General features: G+C 39.4%; 1 protein-coding gene across 3 annotated transcripts in view; it reads left to right on the forward strand.

The window, feature by feature from the left end:
* The window catches only part of LOC127630139 (protein yippee-like 2), a 38395-nt gene extending 19417 nt beyond the window's left edge, over positions 1-18978 (forward strand). For 2 of the 3 annotated variants that reach the window (XM_052107593.1, XM_052107592.1), the window contains 4 exons: positions 2963-3192; positions 3428-3471; positions 3826-3934; positions 7674-8635. In XM_052107593.1, the coding sequence (XP_051963553.1) occupies positions 3076-3192; positions 3428-3471; positions 3826-3934; positions 7674-7763 (360 nt within the window). In that variant the 5' untranslated portion in view covers positions 2963-3075 and the 3' untranslated portion in view covers positions 7764-8635. Of the gene's footprint in view, positions 1-2962; positions 3193-3427; positions 3472-3825; positions 3935-7673; positions 8636-18895 lie in introns of those variants that run through there. The other variant, XM_052107594.1, reaches the window with a different exon arrangement.
* The last annotated feature ends 4342 nt before the right edge of the window (positions 18979-23320 follow it).

The following is a 23320-nucleotide window of genomic DNA, read 5'->3' on the forward strand; positions in this document are numbered from 1 at the left end:
TTACTTCTTCAGTACTGGCAGATGTTTTAACTTGTTTGGTCTATAAATAAGTTTCAAGTTGAAAAAAAGCTGCCGGTACAGTAAGACATATTAAAAACACTTAATCTGAAAAAAGCCTAAATATCTTATGCAGTGTTGATTAAAATGTATCTTGTTTTAAGGATTTTCTGATATTTTTAAAGGAAAACAATAGAAAATAATCATCAATGGCCTAATAACAAATGTCTTAGTAGAGAACATTTTTTTTATCTAATGTGGATTTTCTTGATTGAAATGTAAAATATATTGGTAGGAGTGTAGGTGAAGGCAGACGAGGATCTACTTGCAGCGGTCTTTATTAATAAAACCAGAAATGAAGACTAGACAGACACAAAACCGGAACAAAGGAAATGCCCGCAATGGGGAAACAAAACAAAAACTCGGAAGGCATACATAGGGTTAACAGGCGGGATAAACACTGACCGAAGGCATGGAAAACAGGCATCCACATACATCAAAGACCGACAAGGGAATGGAGAAACAAACGGGGTTAAATACAACGACACATGAAGATAACAAACGACATTCAGGTGCGGACAATAACGCTGTGGCAGTGGTGATGAGGGCCGGGAACCATGGGAAATGTAGTTTTATACACCGACAGTGAAACACAGGGCGGACAACAAGGAAAACGTGACATGGAACGTGATAAGTGACATGTGAAACAAAAAAACACAGGGCAGACAACACGGGAACGTAACATATATAATTGTGCCTGGTAACAGGTGCATGTAAAAGGACTAGAAATAGCATTTTTTCTTAGCATAAAGCTAAATGTTCACATGACAATTTACACAAGGTTTACTATTTCTGCTGCTATATTTGTAAGTATTCACCAAATTAAGATTTTTATAGTTTTTATTATAAATAATATTTACAAGATATGAAGTTGTGTGCACAATGTATGTAAATAGCTGTAAATATTTGCCACAGAGGAACACAAAGGAATAATAAAAGAAAAAAATCTATCTGCATCTGATTTTTGCTGATAAACGATAGTTCCAAAAGCAACTTCAGGCATTGTTTATTAGGTAAAACCGATATATCAGTCAACCCCTAGATCTGACCACATGTAATGGTAAAATCACCCTTACTCTGCTTTGCATCATGCTGAAAATCATTGTAATGCACTCTTATGGCTTATTGCCTTAATATTCTACTCTTAATAAAATTATAAACATAAGTTTGGGAGGAACTTGTTCATCTAGGCCTGCCAATCATATCACAAGGATATGTAAGTGGCTGCTTGCCTAGTACCAGTGATGATTCTTCCAGCATCCCCCGCACCTCTCCATCTCCAACTTTAGATTTCATAACACCTATACCATTTATATTAGAATAGTTTTTCTATTTCTGATACTCCCGGGGGAATGCTCAAGCCGCTCTAATATGGACAGCACGCTAAATCCATTTACCTTAATGTGATCCAAGACTGTATGGACCAGTGAACTTGTGAACCACAAATTGATTTTTCCATACAACACATTCTTACATTTCAGTTTAAATACAATATGAAGATGGAACCAGTATTAACTTTGAACAAATAAAAACCACTTAGTCTAGAAACTGTGTTTGTGTGAAAGAACAAGAAATCCATTATCTCATCTAATATGCAGTTATCACAGCAGTGCCACAAAATGCATCGTTTGGTTGACAGTAAACTGTCAGAAAATACCACAGGGTTTTTTCAGCATTACATCCTGAGCAAACTTTAGAGCTCACTGAGTCCTAAAATACACTTAAGTTCAGGGTGTGGATATGGGGCGAGAGCAGGTCACCAGTATGCAAGAGAGTTTATTTGTGGACATGTCACAGTGCTAGTGTGCATCCGCCTATGGTTGTGTGTTCGTGTGGGTAAACGCTTTCGTCTATCAGTAGACTCTTTATTCCCCAGCCCCACGCTTTGGCGAGCAAACAATAGACAGAACATAAAAGCTGCTTTTTGCTCTGGACTAGACGTGCAATCCCCTTCCTCAACAAAGCTTTCTAACTGAAGGAAGCAATGCAAGAAAAGATTAGCACATCTGATTAGCATACAAACATGCTCAGACTTTTTAAAGGTGAACTGGGTAACTACACCACTAATGGCACCAAAAGGAACTGCAAATATTGTTATTTGTTCTAAAGAAAATGTGAAATGTGCTTGTCTGTGCATGCAAGTCACCGCTATGATACTAGGGTGTTGTTGGTGGTTGCTAGGGAATTGCTATGCTGTTGCTAAGGTGTTTTTAGTTATTTTTAGCATGCTGATATGCAGTTGTTATGGTAGGGTGGTCTGGGTAGCTATATGGTTGCTGAATATTTTAAGTGCGCAAGCGTTAAGCACAGTGCAATGCCTTAAAGGGTTAGTTCACCCAAAAATGAAAATTATCCCATAATTTACTCACCCTCAAGCCATCCTAGGTGTATGTGACTTTCTACTTTCTGCCAAACACAATCAGAGTTATATTAAAAAAATATCCTGGCTCTTCCAAGCTTTATAATGGAAATTAATGGTACCTTAGATTTTCAAGCCCAAAAAAGCACATCCATTCATCCAAAAAGTAATCCATACGGATCCAGGGGGTTAATAAAGGCCTTCTGAAGCGAAGCGATGCATTTTTGTAAGAAAAATATCCATATTTATAACTTTATAAACTATAATCACTGGCTTCCAGTAACGGCCGTCCGCACGTTCACAAGAGAGTCCAGTTCCGGCATATGACGTAGGCGTAGCGTAAGCGCCCTTCTGACGAACACGACTCGGCTAACAAGTAAGTCACACAGGTTTGGACTGGCTTGAAGGAAAGTAAATTAATTTTCATTTTTGGGTGAACTATTTATTTAACGTTACATCAACCTATTACAAAAGTGGAATCTATGAAACTTCAAACCGGCCATGATCACATCCCTACCATCTCCGCGTATTTCTCTGTGTGAGCAGGTGTATACCTCCCACCCATCCCCACCACGGCCCTCACCTGTGTGTTGCGGTGCTTCCCCTGTGAGCCGACCTGGGCCGGCAGCCCCTTCTTGCACCGCCCGCCAACCCGGCCCATGGTCACCATGACGCGCTCCAAAACCTTCCAGGCCTACCTGCCCAGCTGCCATCGCACCTACAGCTGCATCCACTGCAGGGCACACCTTGCCAACCACGATGAGCTCATCTCCAAGGTAATTAACAAGCTGAGAGTTAATGACCTGACAACAGGAGCAATAACACGGCAGGAACAAACATGTTTGTTAACTTTACGAAGCTTACACATTGAATGATCAACATCCTGTTTGATGTCATGACAGTTCTGCTTAGCTACAGTAGATACAACAAATATCTTCAAATTAACATTTCAAAGTGATGTCATATGCTATTCTGGTATTCTCATAGGAGTTTTTCTCTTTTTTCCTCTAGTCTTTTCAAGGAAGTCAGGGTAGAGCATATCTGTTCAACTCTGTGTAAGTTGTCTCTGTACATTTACAGTACATTTATGCATTTGACAGATGTTTTGTATCCAACTTACACTGCATTAAAAGTTTACATTTTTGCCTGTATATGCAAATTTGATTTGTGGAATCAAACTCACAATCTTGACGTTGCTACGCTCATGCTCTACCAGTTGAGATACAGGAACATTTAGCTTAACTCTGTATGAGTTGCCATCTCATTATCTCTTCCCTGGGTATTTATGTGTACATTTATTTATTTTAAGCAGTTTGACATGAATAGACTTTATGTATATCAGTCATGTTCTCTATACTTCCTCAGTCCTAATTGTAACTTCCTGTGCATGGTTGTGTCTCATTCCTCAGGGTGAACGTGGGATGTGGTCCTGCAGAGGAGAGGGTTCTGCTCACAGGGCTCCATGCAGTGGCAGACATCTACTGTGAAAACTGCAAAACTACACTGGGGTGGAAATATGTAAGAATACACTCACAGACACAATGAAAGCGAAGTACAGTACATTTGTTCCCTCCCCAGTGTGTTCAGACCATTTATGGAAGTGCTAATCTGCAAACACATCATTCAGAATATATAGATATATATTTTGCACTAATATTGGGGGAAAATCTGTGGAATGGATTTTAAAAATCAGGGATCCCTCAGACTTGAAAACAACTGTAAATATCAGAGAATTTTAAGGGATAGTTCACTCAAAAATGAAAATTATCTCATCATTTACTCACCCTCATGCCATCCCAGATGTGTGTGACTTTCTTCTGCAGAACACAATATCTCAGATCTGTAGGTCCATACAATGGAAGTGAATGGTGACAAGACCTTTGAAGCTCTAAAATACTAAAAAGTCAGCAGTAATCCATAAGACTCTTGTGGTTTAATATTTGTCTTCTGAAGCGATGCAGTCTCTTTGGGTGAGAAGCAGATAAATATTTAAGTCATTTTTCTATAAATCTCCACTTTCACTTTCAAAATGTGAAAGAATGTGAAAGTGGAGATTTATAGAAAAATTTAATTAAATATTTATCTGCTTCTCACCCAAAGAGACTGCAGAAGACAAATATTAAACCACTGGAGTCTTATGGATTACTTTGCTGACTTAGTAATTTTAGAGCTTCAAAGGTCTGGTCACCATTCACTTCCATTGTAAGTGCCTCACTGGAACCAAGACTTTTGCTTTTTTTATTATTAAAGGACGGGCAATTCAAAATATTTTTTTGTGGTAAACAACATAATGCCACAAATGCTGTCGGTTGAGCTTAACTTGTATAGAACTCTGAATTTTCTTTTAAAACATTTATGCCTATAAACTCTCTTTATATTAACTGAACAAAGTCAAAAACACAATTGCACTTTACAGGAGATATTAGCACATTGGTAATATGCACTGCTTTGCGAGTGTAAGCTTGCTCATAGAGGCTTGTCTAAGCAGTACACATTCCTGACATGTGTCCATTTTTAATTTAGCAGCTGTGCTGCATGCCGATTGTTTTTTTTTTCCTCATATCAGCACTACTGGATTTCCGGTCGTCCTTGCCAGTTGAGTTATTGGGAGTCTTGACCGTCACAAACACAGGCACACCAATAAGCCTACACACAAATATATGCTGTACATTTCCATCACGCCCTTGGTGGCCCAGTTATTTATAAGCACGTCAGATATTTTTGTCTGAACCGGTGGTGTGAATGCCTGTGTTGCAGAGTAGCAAGAACGATTGACCCAGTGCCCTTCTACAGAAATTTGATGAGAGCTCCCTGCTGCCTGCATCCATCAGCTATAAAAAGACAAGACAAACAGGATATTAGATGCTGTAGTGCAGCTCAGCCTTTAGGAGCAGCAGAGATGTTTCATATCGGGCAGGAGTGTTTCGTATCTGTACAAGAAACACTAAGATGTGTGTTTTATTTGTGTGAGTATTGAAACAAAATAGATTTTGACATTTTCTAAACAAAATAAGAGTGGTGTTTGCCTGTGCAAAACTCGTCGCCACAATGCTAGGGTGTGGTGGATGGGTTCCAGGGCATCTGAGGTGATCTGAGTGTTTTTAGTACGTTGCTATACGGTTACTACTACTAATTTGGAATTAAAAGCAAAATAGCCCCAAATCATGATGCTCCCTCCACCGTAATTCATCGTTAGGATGATGTTTTCCTTGTGGTATGCGGTGCCCTTTTTATGCCATATGTAGTGCTGCGCGTTATTCCCAAACAATTAAACCTTAGTTTCGTTAGTCCCAAAACATTTTCCCAGTAGCTTTGTGGAGTGTCAAGGTGGTCTTTTGCAAACTTCAGGCGTGCATTTATGTTTTTGTTGGAAAGTAGCGGCTTCCTCCATGCTGTCCTGCCTTAGACCGAATGCCTGTTTAATGTTTTCTGTATAGTAGACTCATGAACAGAGATGTTCACCAGTTCCAGTGATTCCTTCTTGTCTTTAGCTGTCACTCTAGGGTTCTTCTTTACCTCATTGAGCATTCTGCTGTGTGTCCTTTGAGTCATCTTGGCTGGACGGCCACTTCTAGGGAGAGTAGCCACAGGACTAAATCATCTCCATTTATAGGCAGTTTGTCTAACTGTGGACAGATGAATAGCTGAGTTCTTCGAGATAACTTTGTAACCCTTTCCAGCTTTATGCAAAGCAATAATTCTTGATCATAGGCCTTCTGAGATCTCTTTTTTGTGAGGCATGGTCTAGGTCAAAACTCAAAATGTTTGAGTGCTTTTTATAAGTCAAAGTACCTCAAACCCACACCTCCAATCTCGTTTCATTAATTTGATGCCTGGTTTGTCAACTCCTGACTCTATTTAGCTTTTGTTGTTGTAATTAACCTAGGGGTTCACATAATTTTTCCATTCTACACTGTGAATTTTTGAATGATGTATTTAATATGTACAAGAACAATACAATGATTTGTGTGTTATTAGTATGTTATTATTTTAAGTTAGATAAGTGATTAAACCAAATTTTAAGACATAAATGCAGATATTTCCAAAGGGTTCACACACTTATTCTTGCCACTGTATGTGTTTTCCATAAAAAAAATAAAATAAAAAAAGAACTGTTTATGTGTTACACAGATATTTACATACCGCAATATAGATGTATAAAAAACATCTCTACCTGTTGACACTTTATTCCGTCGCCACAATAAATATTATTATTATACCACCCAGCCCTACCGCCTCCACAACAACACATCAACACCTACTTTACCTTATCACTTCTTTAGCGCACCCAGTAGCAGTGAGCCGTGAGAAGGCAATGGGAGAGAGCAGGTCAGTCAAGAGCAGAGAGCCAATCATAACAGTAGGTATTTACTATCAAGTCTTAAAGGAGAAGTGGCACCAAAACTGTGTTTCTGACAGAGGGTCAGAATTAGGGTGGAAAATGATCATGTTTTACAAATATATGACTGTTTTTGTGCAAAAACTTAATTGATATTATAAGTGAACCTCAAGGAACATATTAAAATAATAAAAAAAAATGCATGTCAATACCTCTTTAAGGGTGAGAAAAAATGGGGAATTGGGTCGAAAATGCCTCAGAAATTCTAAGTGTGAGACTTCAATTGACCACCCTTAATGAATTCCCATTATTTTCTTGTAACAAGGTTATAAACATCAAATAAAATTAGCTGATGTTGATTTTTATAGGTAACTGCCTGTACAGTTATTCAGATAGTTCACCCCAAAATGAAAATGATGTCACTATTTACACACCTTTACTTGTGTTGTTCTAAATTGGGGCTGGGTAAATAAAAATAAAAGGGATTTTCAGATTAATGCACTCTTCATTTGAACAATCTCGATATTGATTCTTAAAATCACATGGTGGTATCGAAATTGGTTTCGAGAATCATCACATTACTTTCATCTGTTAGCAAAATGGACATACTAACTTAAATATATATCGAATCGAGAGATTGTGAATCAGAATCAAATCAAAAAATGTGTATCAACACCCAGCCCTTAAAGTCAAATGGGTTTAGAACATTATGAGGGTGAGTAAATAATGACAGATTTTTCATTTTTGTGACTTACCCCAAAATATACCTTTTATAAAGTGAATTTCTGAGACTGATTTGGGTTTTGTTCCAATCCTAATACTAAGTAAGAGTAATAGTGACACACTTATAATATGCATTTACACAATGTTCTGAGGTAAATATCATGCTTGCTCACAATTCTCTTGCTCCCCTGATAGGAACATGCCTTTGAGAGCAGTCAGAAGTACAAGGAGGGCAAATTCATCATCGAGCTCGCCCACATGATCAAGGACAACGGCTGGGACTGAGCGAGTGTCCAGGCGAGACGAAGTGGATGACGGGTGGATGGTGAATGTGTGGGTGAATGACTGACTTTGGTTTGCCATTACCCTCTTAAACCCTGTTCTACCCTGTTCTCCTGCTGACACACACACCCCTTGTCCTGGGGATCAAGAGAGGAGGCCTTCCCAGGGGGTTTTGTGTGTCTGGAAGAGAGCGTGAGCATGTGTGTGGCCACCACCGGTCCACGGGAGCACACTGAGATACATGAAAGCATACACAAGGTGTACAGACATACATGTGTACAGACAACAGCACACATGCATACACTAGGGCTTGCACGACTACTCGTTTTTACTAGTCGACTAGTATGCAGGTCAGTGTTTACCTCATGTAATCATGCACAGTGCAGCATCTGTGGTCTTTGCTGTGTAGAGAAACTGTCCACACAGCTGATATGATGTGGGTGAGAAAGCAAGCTTATCCAATGTGCCCAATTGGTGTGTACATGCCCAGTTGTCATGTAAACCTGGTTGTTTCTTATGTTGTCAGGTTTGGTAAATAAGCTGATTGTTGATACTAGTTATTAGAGTATCGGTGTGCATGTAAATGCACTCACTCTCATCAAAAGTGCAAAAAATGTTTGTCAAAAATAATGCAATTTCCCACATAATTTCTGTCAGCCTTTGGCTGCAGATTAATTTGTTTCAGGGTAGTTCGCAAGAACTTTGTCTTGTATTTTATCTTGCACTCTAAATGGACACATACCATCTCAGATGTCAACTTGTAAGGTGCTTTGTGAATGCAAAATGCTTTTTTATGTATTTTTATTTTTTATATTTTCAAATAAACAGGATTCCTGTGGTCATGGAAGACCTGGAAATATCAGGGAATTTAAGGATTCTCTTTTGCAGGCCTAGAAAAATCATGGAAATATTTTCTTCATTTTGCTCTTTGGCTGAGTAAAACTTGCTTGTGAGACAAACTCTAGTCATTTCAAGTCATTTTTATTTGTACAACGCTTTTCACAACACACATCGTTACAAAGCGGCTTTACAAAAAATATAGCTGTAAAAAAAAATGTATCTTTAATGTCTGTAATGTCTTAAAGTCATCATTGTGCGGTTTGATGAAAAACAAGATTATAGATTATGCTTTAAAAAAATAAATACTGTAAATATATATTGTCTTTAGACCTCAGTGAGCAAGCCAAAGGTGACTTTTGCAAGGAACACAAAATTCCATAGAATGTAAGTTTGTGGAAAACAAAATAACCTTGGAGGAAACAAGACTCACCGATAAGCAGCATGAATAAAATGGCAATATTAGTTAACTATGCATAATACAAGTCATGGGTTAAATTTGTTCAGTTAAGACAACTCTCAGAGTAGGATAACATATATTTTATATGACATGGTATGGGCTTGGTCTTAGTGGACTAGATCTGCTATACTGCTGCTGCTGCTGCTACTTGGCATGTGTAAAAATGCTGCTGCTGTTGCATAGAACTTGTGCGCTGCTGCTGCTGCTGACAGAAGCGTGCTGCTTCTACTGAACAAACATAAAATCCCCAAAAACCACGTTAAAAGAAAGTAAATAGACAGGACAAGCAAATAAGGTGATCCTTCCCCCAAAACGAGCCGATCTGACCACCAGACATGTGGGCTGCAGTGAGGTGTATTTCAGTCATGTGTAGCTAGCAGTGTATCCCTAGTGTGTGTTAAAAAGATGTTCCCACTGGGGTTTATCTAGTGAGCTGAATAACTATGTGTGATTGGTAAGTTATCCCAATTTGTTTGTGTTTTGTTTTCTTGACAGCACATTTGTGCTGCCGCAGTGTCGACCCATAGGTGCTGTAGTTGCGGCACCTGGACAGCACATTTGCCATGCTTGCAATTTGTTTGTTTTTTTCTCTCCCTTGGCTTGAGCCAAGTTAGACAATGTCTAGACTAGCATGGCCGAAGCTGACAGAACACCCTAGCCAGTTTAAATGACAACTAGCACGGCACAGCTGACAGCATACCTCAGCAATCACCTGAGCAATTGTATGATCAACTGAATCTAGAACACATTGCTTGAGTATCCTGAATATACTGAACTGGTCTAAGACATGCTGCTTAAAAAAACCAACATTCCATTCTTTTAGATAGCCGACAAGGTAACTGGGTCCTGAAGCGATCTTGCTCTGGCTTTGAAGATTGCTGGTGTATGCTTCTGCATACAGAGTCCCTTATGGATACAGAGTCCCTTGAGTAGACATATTTGCTTCACTGCAGAAGAACCATGACTTATCATAGGTTATCCATTGACCGTTAGGAAGAGCGGGTCATAAAAGGAGGCAGAGTTCTGGGTCTCAGGTCCGGAGACATGTGGAGAGAGGGCAGAACATTTGCGCTGCTTGCAGTGTTGTTAGGTTTAGTTGCTCTGCTCTAAGATGCCCCAGTTGCGGCACCAAGATAGCACAATTGCGCTGCTTTGCAGTGTTGTTAGGTTTAGTTTCTCTACTCTAAGATGCCACAGTTGCGGCACCAAGGCAGCACATTTACGCTGCTTTGAGGGTAATGAGGTTTAGTTTCTCTACTCTAAGATGCCACAGTTGCGGCACCAAGACAACACATTTATGCTGCTTTGCAGTGTAATGAGGTTTATTTGCTCTGCCCTAAGATGCCCCAGTTGTGACACCAAGACCTCACATTTGTAGTGTTGTGAGGTTTAGTTGCAGCAGCAAGATAGCACATTTGCGCTGCTTTGCAATGTCGTGAGGTTTAGTTACGCTGCTCTAAGTTGCCCCAGTTGCAGCAACAAGACAGCACATTTGCACTGCTTTGCACTGTCGTGAGAGATTTCGTTGATCAGCCTAAAGATGCTGCAGTTGGTCACCACTGATTATGAATTAAGAAGTATAAGCCACAGAGGAAATATTCTACTATTTAATATCTTACATATTAAAAATAGTAAAAAAAAAGATAATGTGATACAACCTCAAACCCTATTGGTATATTAGTATGAATTTGTTGCTGCATTACACGAGCGGTATGTCTTTCAAAGCGTATAATGCTTGTTGTGCGTGAGTGACCCTAGATGATACATACCAATTTATGCAAATCGAATGTAACTAAAATGATGGACTGCAGTATACTGACAGTGCAAAAGTCATCATATCAACAGGATCGTATGACATAAATGGTTGTTTAAAAATGCCAAAGCATGCAAAATACAGTCTTACGTGCAATTAATGCATGTCTGCTGATTTCATTTTTATGATAGACTGAAACCATTTGTGGAAGGAAAACAATTGTGAAACTTAAAAACAGGCTTTGTCATCTTATAGTAGATATAGAGGAAACATTTTATAATAATTATAAAAAATACCCTATGGAAGACCTTTGAATATTTTCTCTGATAGTGGGGGGTTTGGCTGGAAGTCAAAGGGTGGTGAACCACTGATCAAAATACATTCAGGAAACTTTTCAAACAGATTAATCGTATCAATGGCATGCATGCACTTATACAGCAGTTACATTGCAATAACTGAGATGGCCATTATGCTTTAAAATATAAAACCAAATATGCATATATGATAAGTTTATAGCCATCATTTATATTAACCAGCATACAACACAGAGAGTTCGGGATGTCACACCACCCCCACTACCTACACCGCATGTGTCAGTGGCAGAAATAGCATGAGAAGTACGGTAGTATGCCATTCCGAACCCAGCTCTAGTCTGGTTTCAATGTGGCACTGTGTTCAAGCTAGACAGATAGCTTGCTATCTGCTGCTGAAATACTATTCCAAATTGTTTTAAAACAAATGATTAAAAGCAATTATGTTTGCTTAAAACTGAATTGTGCAGGTACAGATCAGGCTTATCACAGCTTTGTAAAGATACCTTTTAAAAGCTTGAATTCTCTTCTAGAAAAGAAAATGAATATAAAATGTATCTCGTTACCTGCTAAAATCTCTTACTAAGGATGGTGATATGCTGCTGCAGAAGGAATAATACAGCTGTAGATAAAGGATTTGATGCTGCCAAAAGAACAGTGTGATGTCACGATCAGCCGAAGGACCCCCACTGTCTCTGTAGGTGATGCCGGTGTCATGATCAATTGAGTCCGCCCTGTAAATCGAGTCACCATGGGGGTAACCGTTTGTAATGCCTGAGCAAAAACCATCAAGTTATCGTGGTAGCATGTCATTGTCTAGGCTAACTAAAAAACACAAGCAACGACTCATCTTTAATTTCACAATCTATAATTTCAGTTTTATATTATTATGTGTAACATGTGATTCAAAAGACATGTCGTATTTACAGCTTTCTGCATATAAAGTGAATTTGTAAGATGTTTAATCAGGCACTGAATAGAATACTAATTACTAGCTATTTGAGCCAATGGAGTCATATGGGGACTCAATTTATCATGACACCGGAGATCTTATATATTCTCTTTGACAAAATATCAGAAGAAAGATCTTTATCTCCTCTCCAGTGTATTGCCTATAGTTGATGGTAGACTGCTGCGTTAGCTGAATTAGCAGGCTCCCATTATAAGGGCTCTGGTGATAGCTGCCTGTAATAACATTCTAAAATAATGCTGTCTTGCTCGTCTATGATGTATTTCGATAACATAAACACTTCATCAGCTGCAGTTTATATGTTGTGTTTAGCGGTAGCGTGGGTAGATTGGGGTCACAGATGAGATGTTAACACTCGGCTTAGTAGGCTCGGGCATGCCCGGAAAATGACATATCCTTCGATGTGTTTGCGGATAGGGATTCCAGGATGTTGTATGATACTCAATCAGTTCCCCGATCTTCTAGCTGGGAGGTGGGAAAACAAGGAGAAAATAGTGAAAATGGTGACTGCAGGAGGCTTGAGAAACACTGCGTTACCATGCTTCTGCAGCCATGCCACTACAGTGTGTAGGTGGGATATATACAATTTGATGAGGAAAAAAGGGGTTCTTATTGGTTAACGTACGATATGTGCCAGGTGCACCACAGAGTTTTCTAACTGAACTTAATTTGTCATTAAACCGAGTAGATGTTGGTGGTCAGTGTTTAAACAAAGGGATTTTATATGAACTGTAAAATGAATGACTAAAAGTCTTTGAAATCCATCCTGAATTATCTGCGAAAGTGCACACAGATTTTTAAAACAGAAGTTTAAAATTCATACGAAATGGTCACGTGATGCCATACGAGGTTCGGACGTGTGAACGGCGAGCTCTGTGCACTTTGCTAGTTTTAATACTTTTTATGTCATAAACCAGTGAGATTTGATACACTCTGATCCTTAACTGTTCTAGGAAGACAATATGTCAAAGAATTCAAAATCCTCTGGCTCTGGAGACATTAAAAGACACTTACGTGCTCAAGCTGATACCCCTGACAAGGCCCCGAGCCAGGAACTCGATTTGGCTGGAGAAGTGATGGAAATTCTGTTTTGTGTTGAATTGTGGTGAAATATTTACCTTGGCCATTAATACTTTGAAAGAATTATATCTTTATCTCTATAGTTATAAGCCTTTGTCTGCTAATGAAGATATTAGAAACTTTGTGGAACCATTAGAACTCCCTAAACTGATGACGGAGCAAAAACATTATCATGATTCTGAGATAACCTTGGAGGAGCTTGGTGAGGTAAGTCTGATTCTTAAAAAAGACAAAGATCCAAGCGAGTGAAGAGTTGCTGTCCAATTTCCCTGATCCAGCTAGACGTTAAAATATTGTCCAAAATTTTGGCTAACCGATTATGTAAAATTATGGCATCTCTTATACATATAGATCAGGTGGGTTTTATTCAGTGCCGTAGCACTTCTGATAACATTAGGCGTTTCATCAATATTATGTGGTCAGTGGCGAATGATCAGATTCTGGTCGCCGCCATCTCACTTGATGCTGAAAAGGTGTTTGATATGGTAGAATGGGATTATATTTTTAAGATTTTGGAAATATACAGGTTTGGGAATACTTTTATTGGATGGATTAAGTTACTTTATAGACATCCGGTAACAGCGGTACAAACAAATGGATTAATTTCAGATTATTTTACTCTGGATAGGGGCACCCGGCAGGGTGCCCCTATCCCCATTATTGTTCTGTCTTGCCCTGGAACCATTAGCAGCCACAATAAGAAAGGAGGATGATTTTCCAGGGATGGTGGCAGGAGGTACTGCGCATAAGGTTTTGATTTACACAGATGATATTTTATTATTTGTCTCTGACCCCATTAGATCTTTGCCTTGCCTCCACAGAGTTATTCATTCCTTTTCTAAATTCTCAGGATACAGAGGTAATTGGTCTAAATTCAAAGCTTTGTCTCTGATAGCATCCTGCCCAACAGCTTTTCAGCCTGGTGCCTTTCAGTGGCCCAAACAGGGCATTAAGTATTTGGGTATTTTATTCCCTGCAAATTTGTGATTTAGAGTTCATTTTGATACTTTAATAAAAAGGTTTTTGACTGATGTGGCAGGTGGCCACATCATCATTACATTTATCTATGATTGGAAGTTTAATGTTATTAAAATGAATATTATTCCAAAATTCAACTACCTGCTATAATCTTGCCCTGTAGATATCCCCCTCTCTTATTTCAAGCAATTTGTTGCATAGTGAAGTCCTTCATTTGGAATGATAAACGTCCCAGATAAAATTTCAGTAAAAATGGGCTAGGCCTACCCAATTTTTTGTTTTATTATTATGCGTTCAGTCTCAGAAATTTGGCTCATTGGTCGCTTCCACCTGAGAAAGCCCCTCAATGGTTTTGTATTGAACAGGAAGTTTTGGCCACTATTTCGCCATTGCAAAGCCTCTCTATGAAACTAACCCAAGTTAAGTTACACTCTGTTATCTCGCATTTGCACTCGGTATGGCCGAAAGTGTTTCATTCTGACATTTATTTTAATGTTGCCTCGAGTATATGGCTGAATCCCCTTTCTGCTGGTCAGAGTGGATTGTGAGGCAGGTTAATACACTCGGTGACCTATATGAGAGTGGAGTGTTGAGATCTTTTGAAAATTTGGTTCAACATTTTGGGATTCCCAGTTCTCAGTTCTTTAGGTATTTACAGCTACGCCACCCGGTCTGTACTATTTTTGGGAGTAGCATACCTCCCCCTAAAGCAGCAGATACTCTGGGAATGGTGATTACTGCTTTTGGAAAAGGTCATGAGGCATCAGTGTATTACTCCTTGCTAATTCAGAGTCTAATTCAGAGAGTGGACGTGGCTTTAAAAAGGTTTTCTAAAAAATATCAAGTCTGCATCTAGAGATGCAAGGGTGTGCCTTATGTAATTCAAGATTTTACATTGATTCTATTGGACGCCCTCTAGATTGTATAGACTTGATCTTAAAGACACACCCACCTGCTGGCGATGCCAAACAGAAGATGGTGACACAACCCATGTCTTCTGGTGGTGTGTTAAGATCCAAGAATTCTGGTTGAAGGTTTTTATGTGTGATGTATTGGGCACTCACATTTCATTTTGCCCCAGACACTGTATTTTAGGCAATGGAGTGTTCATCAATATAGAGAACAAACACATAAAAAATTGGGTACTAACCAGTGTCATGATCACCAGGCTTTTGAAGAAGTTTCATCTAGAAGACTGGGGAATTTGGACTAATTTGTGGGGAAATGGGGCAAATATTTGGTGTTTTTGGAGGGCTCTTGGGAAGGGGCAGTGGAGAGAGAGGTGTAGTTGTTAATGTGTGTTATTATCTTTTGTGTGTGTGGGTCTATAATCATGTGTGACCACTGGGATCTTGTTGTGGGTTGGGTGGGGTAGGGGATTTGGAGGGAGGGGTAATAGTGGGGGTTACATATTGATTCTGTGTATATATTTTTTATTTTTTTTGTTTAATATATGAATAAAAAAATAATTACAAAAATGAATATGAAAATGAACAGGTAGCTAATGTAGAGAAGATAAAATGGGGCTGATACAGTATGATTATATTTCTTGCTTCGCAATAAATTTAGTCTTAAGGTCATGAATGCATTTATACATTTTTCGGCATCAGAAACAGAGCGTGTTTCATAATTTAGCAATATTTCTGAGGGTGGAAGAATACTGTTCTAGGAAATGTGATTTTCAAAGGACATATTGCTATAAAATATAACACCCAAGTTCTTCGCTGTAGAAGACGACGTAACATTACATACATTGAGAGTCAAATTATATTTAACAGCTTATATTTCTAGGTTTTTGGTCTGAAAAATAATGCCTCTGTTTTGACAGAGTTGAGTAGATGGAAATTTCTAGCCATCTAATCTTTGATCGTTGATGCTCTCTGCTAACTTGGAGAATTGGAAAATGTTGTCAGGTTTTGAGGATATATAAAGTTGGTTATCATCTGTTTAACAGTGAAAACTAATTCCACGTTTCCACATAATGTCTCTCAGGGGAAGCATATATAAGGAGAGGCACTAAAACTGATCCCTGTGGTACTCCATACTTAACTTTAGCTTGATCTGACAATTTCTCATTTACACAGACAAAGTGGTAGCGGTCGGATAAATAGGACATAAACCAAGCTAATGCCTGTCCACAAATGCCAACATAATTCACAATTCTATCCAAGAGACTGTCAGGATCTATGGTGTTGAAGGCAACACTAACACCTAAAAGCACTAGAAGAGAGATGCAGTTGCATGTCAGATGATAAGAGCTTGTCATTTGTAACTCTAAAAAGTTTAGTCTCTGTACTATGATGGTGCCTAAATCCTGACTGAATTGTTTTACAGAGACCATTTCTCTGTAAAAATTAACATAGTTGGGAGGGAACTACCTTTCTTAGTATTTTCGATATAAAAGGGAATTTTAGTCTCAAGGATCAAGCTATGATTTCTTGATAAGGTGTTTAATAACTGCCAGCTTAAAATTTCTTGGGACATGTCCTAATGATGGCCAATTGTGAGCAAATCATTCTTTTGAGTCAGCCAGTTAACAAATTGGTCTAAATGATTCATGTGCAAATCTGTCTTTATGTAAATAATTTTTATAGTGCTGGGTAAATTACTCAAAAGTAGTAATCTGCTACAAAATACAAATTACTTTTATAAAAATTGTCATCCAATTACTTTACTGATTTGTTCATGGGAAAAGTAATGACATTACCAATTACCTTTAGTTTTTATTTGATTTCTTAATAATTTTCACAGAAAAGTGTATGTTTTTCTGCTCAACGAAATTAATGTACTTGAAAACGAAAGTCAGTAACTGTAATCTAACTGTAATGCGTTACACTACTTTTTGAAATTACAGTAACTAATGACTTTGCAATCAGATTATGCCCAACAATGTTTAGTAAAAACAAATGACTGAAAACTGAAAAGGTCATGGAAATTTACAGAGTGAATATTCTGGTAAATGTATTTACACACAGGTACAACGGGACACAGTTTGTGGAATTAATTATATTTACTCTGCTGTTCTCATGTAGAACAAGTGGAACTAAAGTCATGTGATCCACAGTTAGTCGACACAGACCAAACGAGTCAACTAGTCGAGTAGTTGGTGCAACCCCTAGTATACACATATGCAAAAGCATGTCACGCTCAATATCAGCTTGACTGTTTATACTACAAGCAGCACTATTCATATGTGTATATGACATAAGGCAGGGCTTACAGGGCACGCTGTGCTTGGCAGGATCATGGTCACGAGTTTACAGGGCTGATTGGGCTTTCTCCACATTATGTCAGTGAGAAACTAGCATGCTGACCTTTACAAATTCGACTGAGTATAGTACCATCTGTGCCAGTGAGGAAGCCCTATACACATAAGGCAGGTAAGGGCACAGAGAGATCTCTGAATGAAGCCAGACCAGACCAACTTAAACCATTAACTGCAGGAAAAATGTGTTCAAATGAAGTTTATCTGTCCTGCTTTTTTACATGATACAACCATCTTGAATTAAAAGAAAATTTCATCTAAAAATGAAAATTCTGTCATCATTTACTCACCCCTCATGCTTTTCCAAAACTTGAATTACTTAAATTTTTAGTTGTATACAAAACAAGATATTTTAAAGAATGTTATTGTCGCTCTTTTCATGCACTTAAAAATATGGCAACTGGAGGTTTCAAGCTACAAAAAGGAGGCAAAAGCACCATAAACGCCTTATTAAAGTTGTCCGTTTCTCCTTTTGTCTTTACTGAGGGAAAAGTTATATGGAACTATATGAATGTGAGTAAATAAGGACAGAATTTTCAATTTTAGGTGAACTTTCCCTTGCGATTAAAAGCTGGGTAGCCCCTCCCACAGTAACATATCATTGGTCCAAAATCCTGCTCCACTATATAGTAAACATCAAATATGTTCGGATTGGCTGTGACTATGTCATGTTGTTTGGCATTTTTGCATTCAACGCAGACAAACACATTTTTTGTTGCTGGAATCTTGAATGTAAACCTTTGTGTATAGCAGTTTACAATGTATTGTATCTGGACAGCTTTGTGTCCATGTTCCATGTTAACAGTTTGTGCTGGTCCGAGTGTTTATTTGTGTACTGACTGTTTTTGTTTGTTAGTGGACTCTTTCGGGAATAAGGAAATGAACTGAGACTGTACACTGCCTCGCCGATAGATTTGCATAATTCAAAAGCAAACTACTTTTCACAACTCCTCTGTACCCAAGACATGCATACAGACATTTTTAATGTCTTCACAAATAACCAAAGACCCAACTGCAATTTAGTTGACCAAACAAATGTCTTTTTTTTTTGTTTGTTTTTTTGCTTTGGGTCAGAGAATGGTAGCATGTATGGTTGTGTACAGTCAAAAACAAAAATTAAAAATACAAGCAACTTTACTTGTTTTTCTTTTATTTACTTGTTGAATTGACTTGAGGTAATATGTGTGTGTGTGTGTGTGTGTGTGTGTGCGCATAAACCTATTTATTCACCAAAACATCTGCTTTTCATGTGTGTCAGGGAAGACATTTTTGCATTTCTTATATATTATTATGACTGTCATCCAAGCATTATCACACTTTATGTCTGGACACCAAAATTTCCTACTTTTGTAGTGTATTTTATAAATGGACGAGGAGAGGATCATGATATTATTGGAACTTCCATTAACATTCAATAAAAAATATCAATAAAAATCTGATTGATTTGCCTGATGTATATATTATTTTTATTTTTTTTATAGCCTCTTCATGTTCATGTTGCAAAAGTTCATGTAACCTGAAATCAAGGGGAAGTCGTAAGCGGTGTGCGAGGAAGCGAAGCGCGGCAAGAGGGCGGGGGTCCATGCTAGGCTAAAAACAAACCCTAGCTGGCCGGCCCTTCCGTCTATCCTGCTATCAAATATTTGCTCCCTGGACAATAAACTGGACTACATCCGACTCCAGCAGACTACGCAGCGTGAGCTTTGTCCCCAACTCGGCTACTCAGACCACATCTCTGTTATGCTTATTCCAGCATACAGACCGCTCGTCAGACGCACAAAACCGCTCCAGAAGCAGGTGAAAACCTGGCCAGTGAGAGCCATCTCTGCTCTTCAGGACTGTTTTGAGTGTACTGACAGGCACATGTTCAGGGAGGCTGCAACAGATGGCGATTCTACCAACTTGGAGGAATACACAGCATCAGTGACCAGCTACATCAGCATTGATGATGTCACCTTCTCCAAGACCATCACCACACGCTCCAACCAGAAGCCGTGGATGACTGCAGAGGTGCGTGTGCTGCTGAGGACCTGAGACTCCGCCTTCAGAGCAGTTGACAAGGCTGTCCTAAGAACAGCGAGGGCCAAACTGTCCCGGGCCATCAGAGAGGCAAAGCGTGCACATGCCCAGAGAATCCACAGTCACTTCCAGGACAGTGGCGACACACGGTGCGTGTGGCAGGGCATCCAGGCCATCACGAACTACAGGACAACATCGGTTGCCTGTGACAAAGATGCCTCCCTTCCAGATGCACTGAACGACTTCTACGCTTGGTTTGAAGTGCAGAACAACGTGGTGGCGAGGAAGACCAGCCCTCCTCCCAACAACCAGGTGCTCTGTCTTACCACGGCTGATGTGAGGAAAACTCTATGTAGATTCAACCCACAGAAGGCTGCTGGACCAGACAACATTCCTGGCAGGGTGCTTAGAGGATGTGCAGACCAGCTGGCAGATGTTCTTACCGACATCTTCAACATCTCTCTGAGCAGCGGCATCGTTCCAACGTGCTTCAAGGCCACCACCATCATCCCCATGCCAAAGAATTCTTCAGTGTCCTGCCTCAAGGACTACCATCCCGTCGCACTTACACCCATCATCATGAAGTGCTTCGAGAGGCTCGTCATGGGGCACATTAAGACCCAGCTGCCCTCCTCACTAGACCCACTGCAGTTCACGTATCGTCCAAACCGTTCAACAGACGACACCATCTCCTAGACGACACCATCTCTTGCCCTCACCCACCTAGATAAAAAGGACTCATATGTTCGAATGCTGTTCATAGACTCTAGCTCAGCATTCAACACAATCATTCCTCAGCACCTGATGGAAAGCTGAACCTGCTGGGCCTGGGCACCTCCCTCTGCAATTGGATCCTGGACTTCCTGACTGGGAGACCTCAGTCAGTCCAGATCAGGAACAGCATCTCCACCACACTGAGCACTGGGGCCCCCCAGGACTGTGTGCTCAGTCCACTGCTGTTCACTCTGCTGACTCACGACTGTGCAGCAATGCACAGCTCGAACCACATCATAATTTTTGCCGATGACACGACCGTGGTGGGTCTCATCAGCAAGAACGACGAGTCAGCATACAGAGAGGAGGTGCAGCGGCTAACGGACTGGTGTAGAGCCAACAACCTGTCCCTGAATGTGGACAAAACAAAAGGAGAAAAGAGCACAGAGTGACCACTCTCTGCTGAATATCGACGGCTCCTCTGTGGAGATCGTCAAGAGCACCAAATTCCTTAGTGTTCACCTGGCGGAGAACCTCACCTGGTCCCTCAACACCAGCTCTATCGCCAAGAAAGCCCAGCAGCATCTCTACTTTCTTCAAAGGCTGAGGAAAGCACATCTCCCACCCCCCATCCTCACTACATTCTATAGAGGGACTACTGAGAGCATCCTGAGCAGCTGCATCACTGCCTGGTTTGGGACTTGCACCGTTTCGGACCGCAAAGCCCTGCAGAGGATAGTGAGGACAGCTGAGAAGATCATCAGGGTCTCTCTTCCCTCCATCAATGACATTTACACAAAACGCTGCATCCGCAAAGCAACCAGCATTGTGGACGACCTCACACACCCCTTACACAGACTCCTCAATACTCAGAGACTGGACTGACACACACACACACATGTCCTGAGTTGCACTTTAATTATTGTCACTTTATACCTGGCTGCTACCTCAATAACTGATATGTGCATAGAACACTATTTCATAGTATGTTATGTTTACATTTGGCATTTTTAGAAACTGTCATCGTTTTCCACTACTGTGTACTGGTCGGCGCTGCACAGTCTCTCACTGTGCCTATTGTCTTGTTCATTTTTAGTAATTTATTGTACTGTCCCGTACTTTTTGCACACGTTTGCACGTGCACTTTATGTAGAAATATTATTTAGTCTGTGTAGTCTCATTTGGTTCTGTGTTTGTCCCATGTTGTTTTTTGTAGCACCATGGTCCTGGAGGAACGTTGTCTCATTTCACTGTGTACTCTACTGACTGTATATGGTTGAACGACAATAAAAACCACTTGACTTGACTTGAATCGTTTTTTGTATTTCTTGTGACATATTGGAATTGATTGAGCATGTAAATCGTGTAAATCAAACACATTCTCAAACGCAATTTCAGAGCTACAGCATGGGTGTATTTTAAGAACATAACGAATACATTTTGGTCTGTTCTTTAGATGCAGTTATTGTATTGCTTCAGAAGACTTGGAATATAGCATACAAGATGGACTTCTGGACTACTTTTATGGTCATTTCTGGAGCTTGACAGCCTCAGTTCACCTCCACAATCTTAATATGTAAATAAAATAATTTTCTTTTACATGTGAATTATTCCTAGCCTCCTGTTCTATTCGGTCATTATTGACCCATTTAAGAGTTAAAAACAGTGAAAAACTAATATTAATCTTGTATTATGTTCAAATGCCTTTGGCTGAATTATCCATAACAATAAATAATTGACTAAGTAAAAAACTAATTATTACAATGTTATTATAATGTTATATATGGTTTACTACAATGTTATTACAATATTATAATAATGTACAATTATTTTTTTAAATCTTTTAATATTTATACAATGTCAGGGTGTTTTAGGTGATAACCAGGGCATTGCTAGGTGGTTGCTAGGACATTACTAAATGTTGTGTTGATGGTTGCTTGCTGGCCCCCCAAAAAATAAATAAATAAATAAAAGCCAATCCCCAGGTCTCTATGACATCCCAATACATAGATATGAGTGGGGACTTTTTTAATGGAAGTTTATAGAATTTTTCACTCATTGTCATCTGCAATGCAGGCGGAAATAAAACTCTTGTATAAAAATCATGATTCTGTGTTTGTTTCAAACAGATATAATTTGACAATTTGTAAGGATTCTAATTATCTGTTTTTCCTAAAACATTAAGGGTTTACGGTACTCTTTCCAAATGAAAAGTTTTTGAAAAATTGTAAAAAAAACAAGCTTAAGCCAATGTTCATGTTAATATTCAAAATGGAATTGCTGCTTATCTAGGGTACTCTCAACGGGTCATATTTGATCCGAATGAAATGTTTGTTTGAAAGTATCTCCAAAACAGAAAGATTCAATAAGTTTAAAGAATGTTTAAATTTATTCTAAACCTGATTAACAGAAAAACTCAAGACTGAAAATGAAGTAAAAATCCAGATGTGAACTCACAACAACAAAAAGAGTATTTATGCAATATGGAGGAGCTGCAAAACAAGATGGTGGCGGCACTCTTCTGTTGTTCCAGGGAGTGTGCCAGTCTGTCAATTGCCCTACCTTCTCCTCTTTACACAGACAGATGGCTCTGTGTTTGCACTGGGGGCCGTGTTTCCTAGCAACTGGCTTTCTCTCTCCTCAAGTTGCGGAGGAGGCAGTGCGAGTGTGTTTGTGAAGAACTGGTGTCATTCAGTGTCTGGGCCCAGCGTTTAGCTCACACTGCTTACTAACAGAGGTTGTTTAAGGTCTGCTGAGTGAGTGGGGGAAAAATGTCAAATACAATTGATTAACCAGCCCTTCAGGTGTTACATTTTCTCAGAAATAAAATTAGTTTTTTTTTAGGTTAATCGTCTATCGAGTTTTACGTCTATCAACAAAATCTAGCTGCCTACCCTAAACCTTAAACCTAAACATAACCGGGTCCGATAGTGTCATAAATGCAGATTCATGACTTCTGAATTGTGCTTCTGTAGTTCTGCTTTGGGTTTACGTGTAGAATCGTGTGCTCATCAGAACTTGTATTCATTGCATTGCAAGTGTAACGCTCTATCAGTTCAGCCACCGAACAAGCTTGTAAATGTAATGCAAGCATTAAAACCTATCCCCTAATAAGTCATCCGCTATGTCGAAAGTGTTTAGATGTCATAGGATAGCATTGTGTGTGAACAAGG

The sequence above is a fragment of the Xyrauchen texanus genome, chromosome 36 (genome assembly GCF_025860055.1).
Source record: "Xyrauchen texanus isolate HMW12.3.18 chromosome 36, RBS_HiC_50CHRs, whole genome shotgun sequence".
Taxonomy (NCBI): domain Eukaryota; kingdom Metazoa; phylum Chordata; class Actinopteri; order Cypriniformes; family Catostomidae; genus Xyrauchen; species Xyrauchen texanus.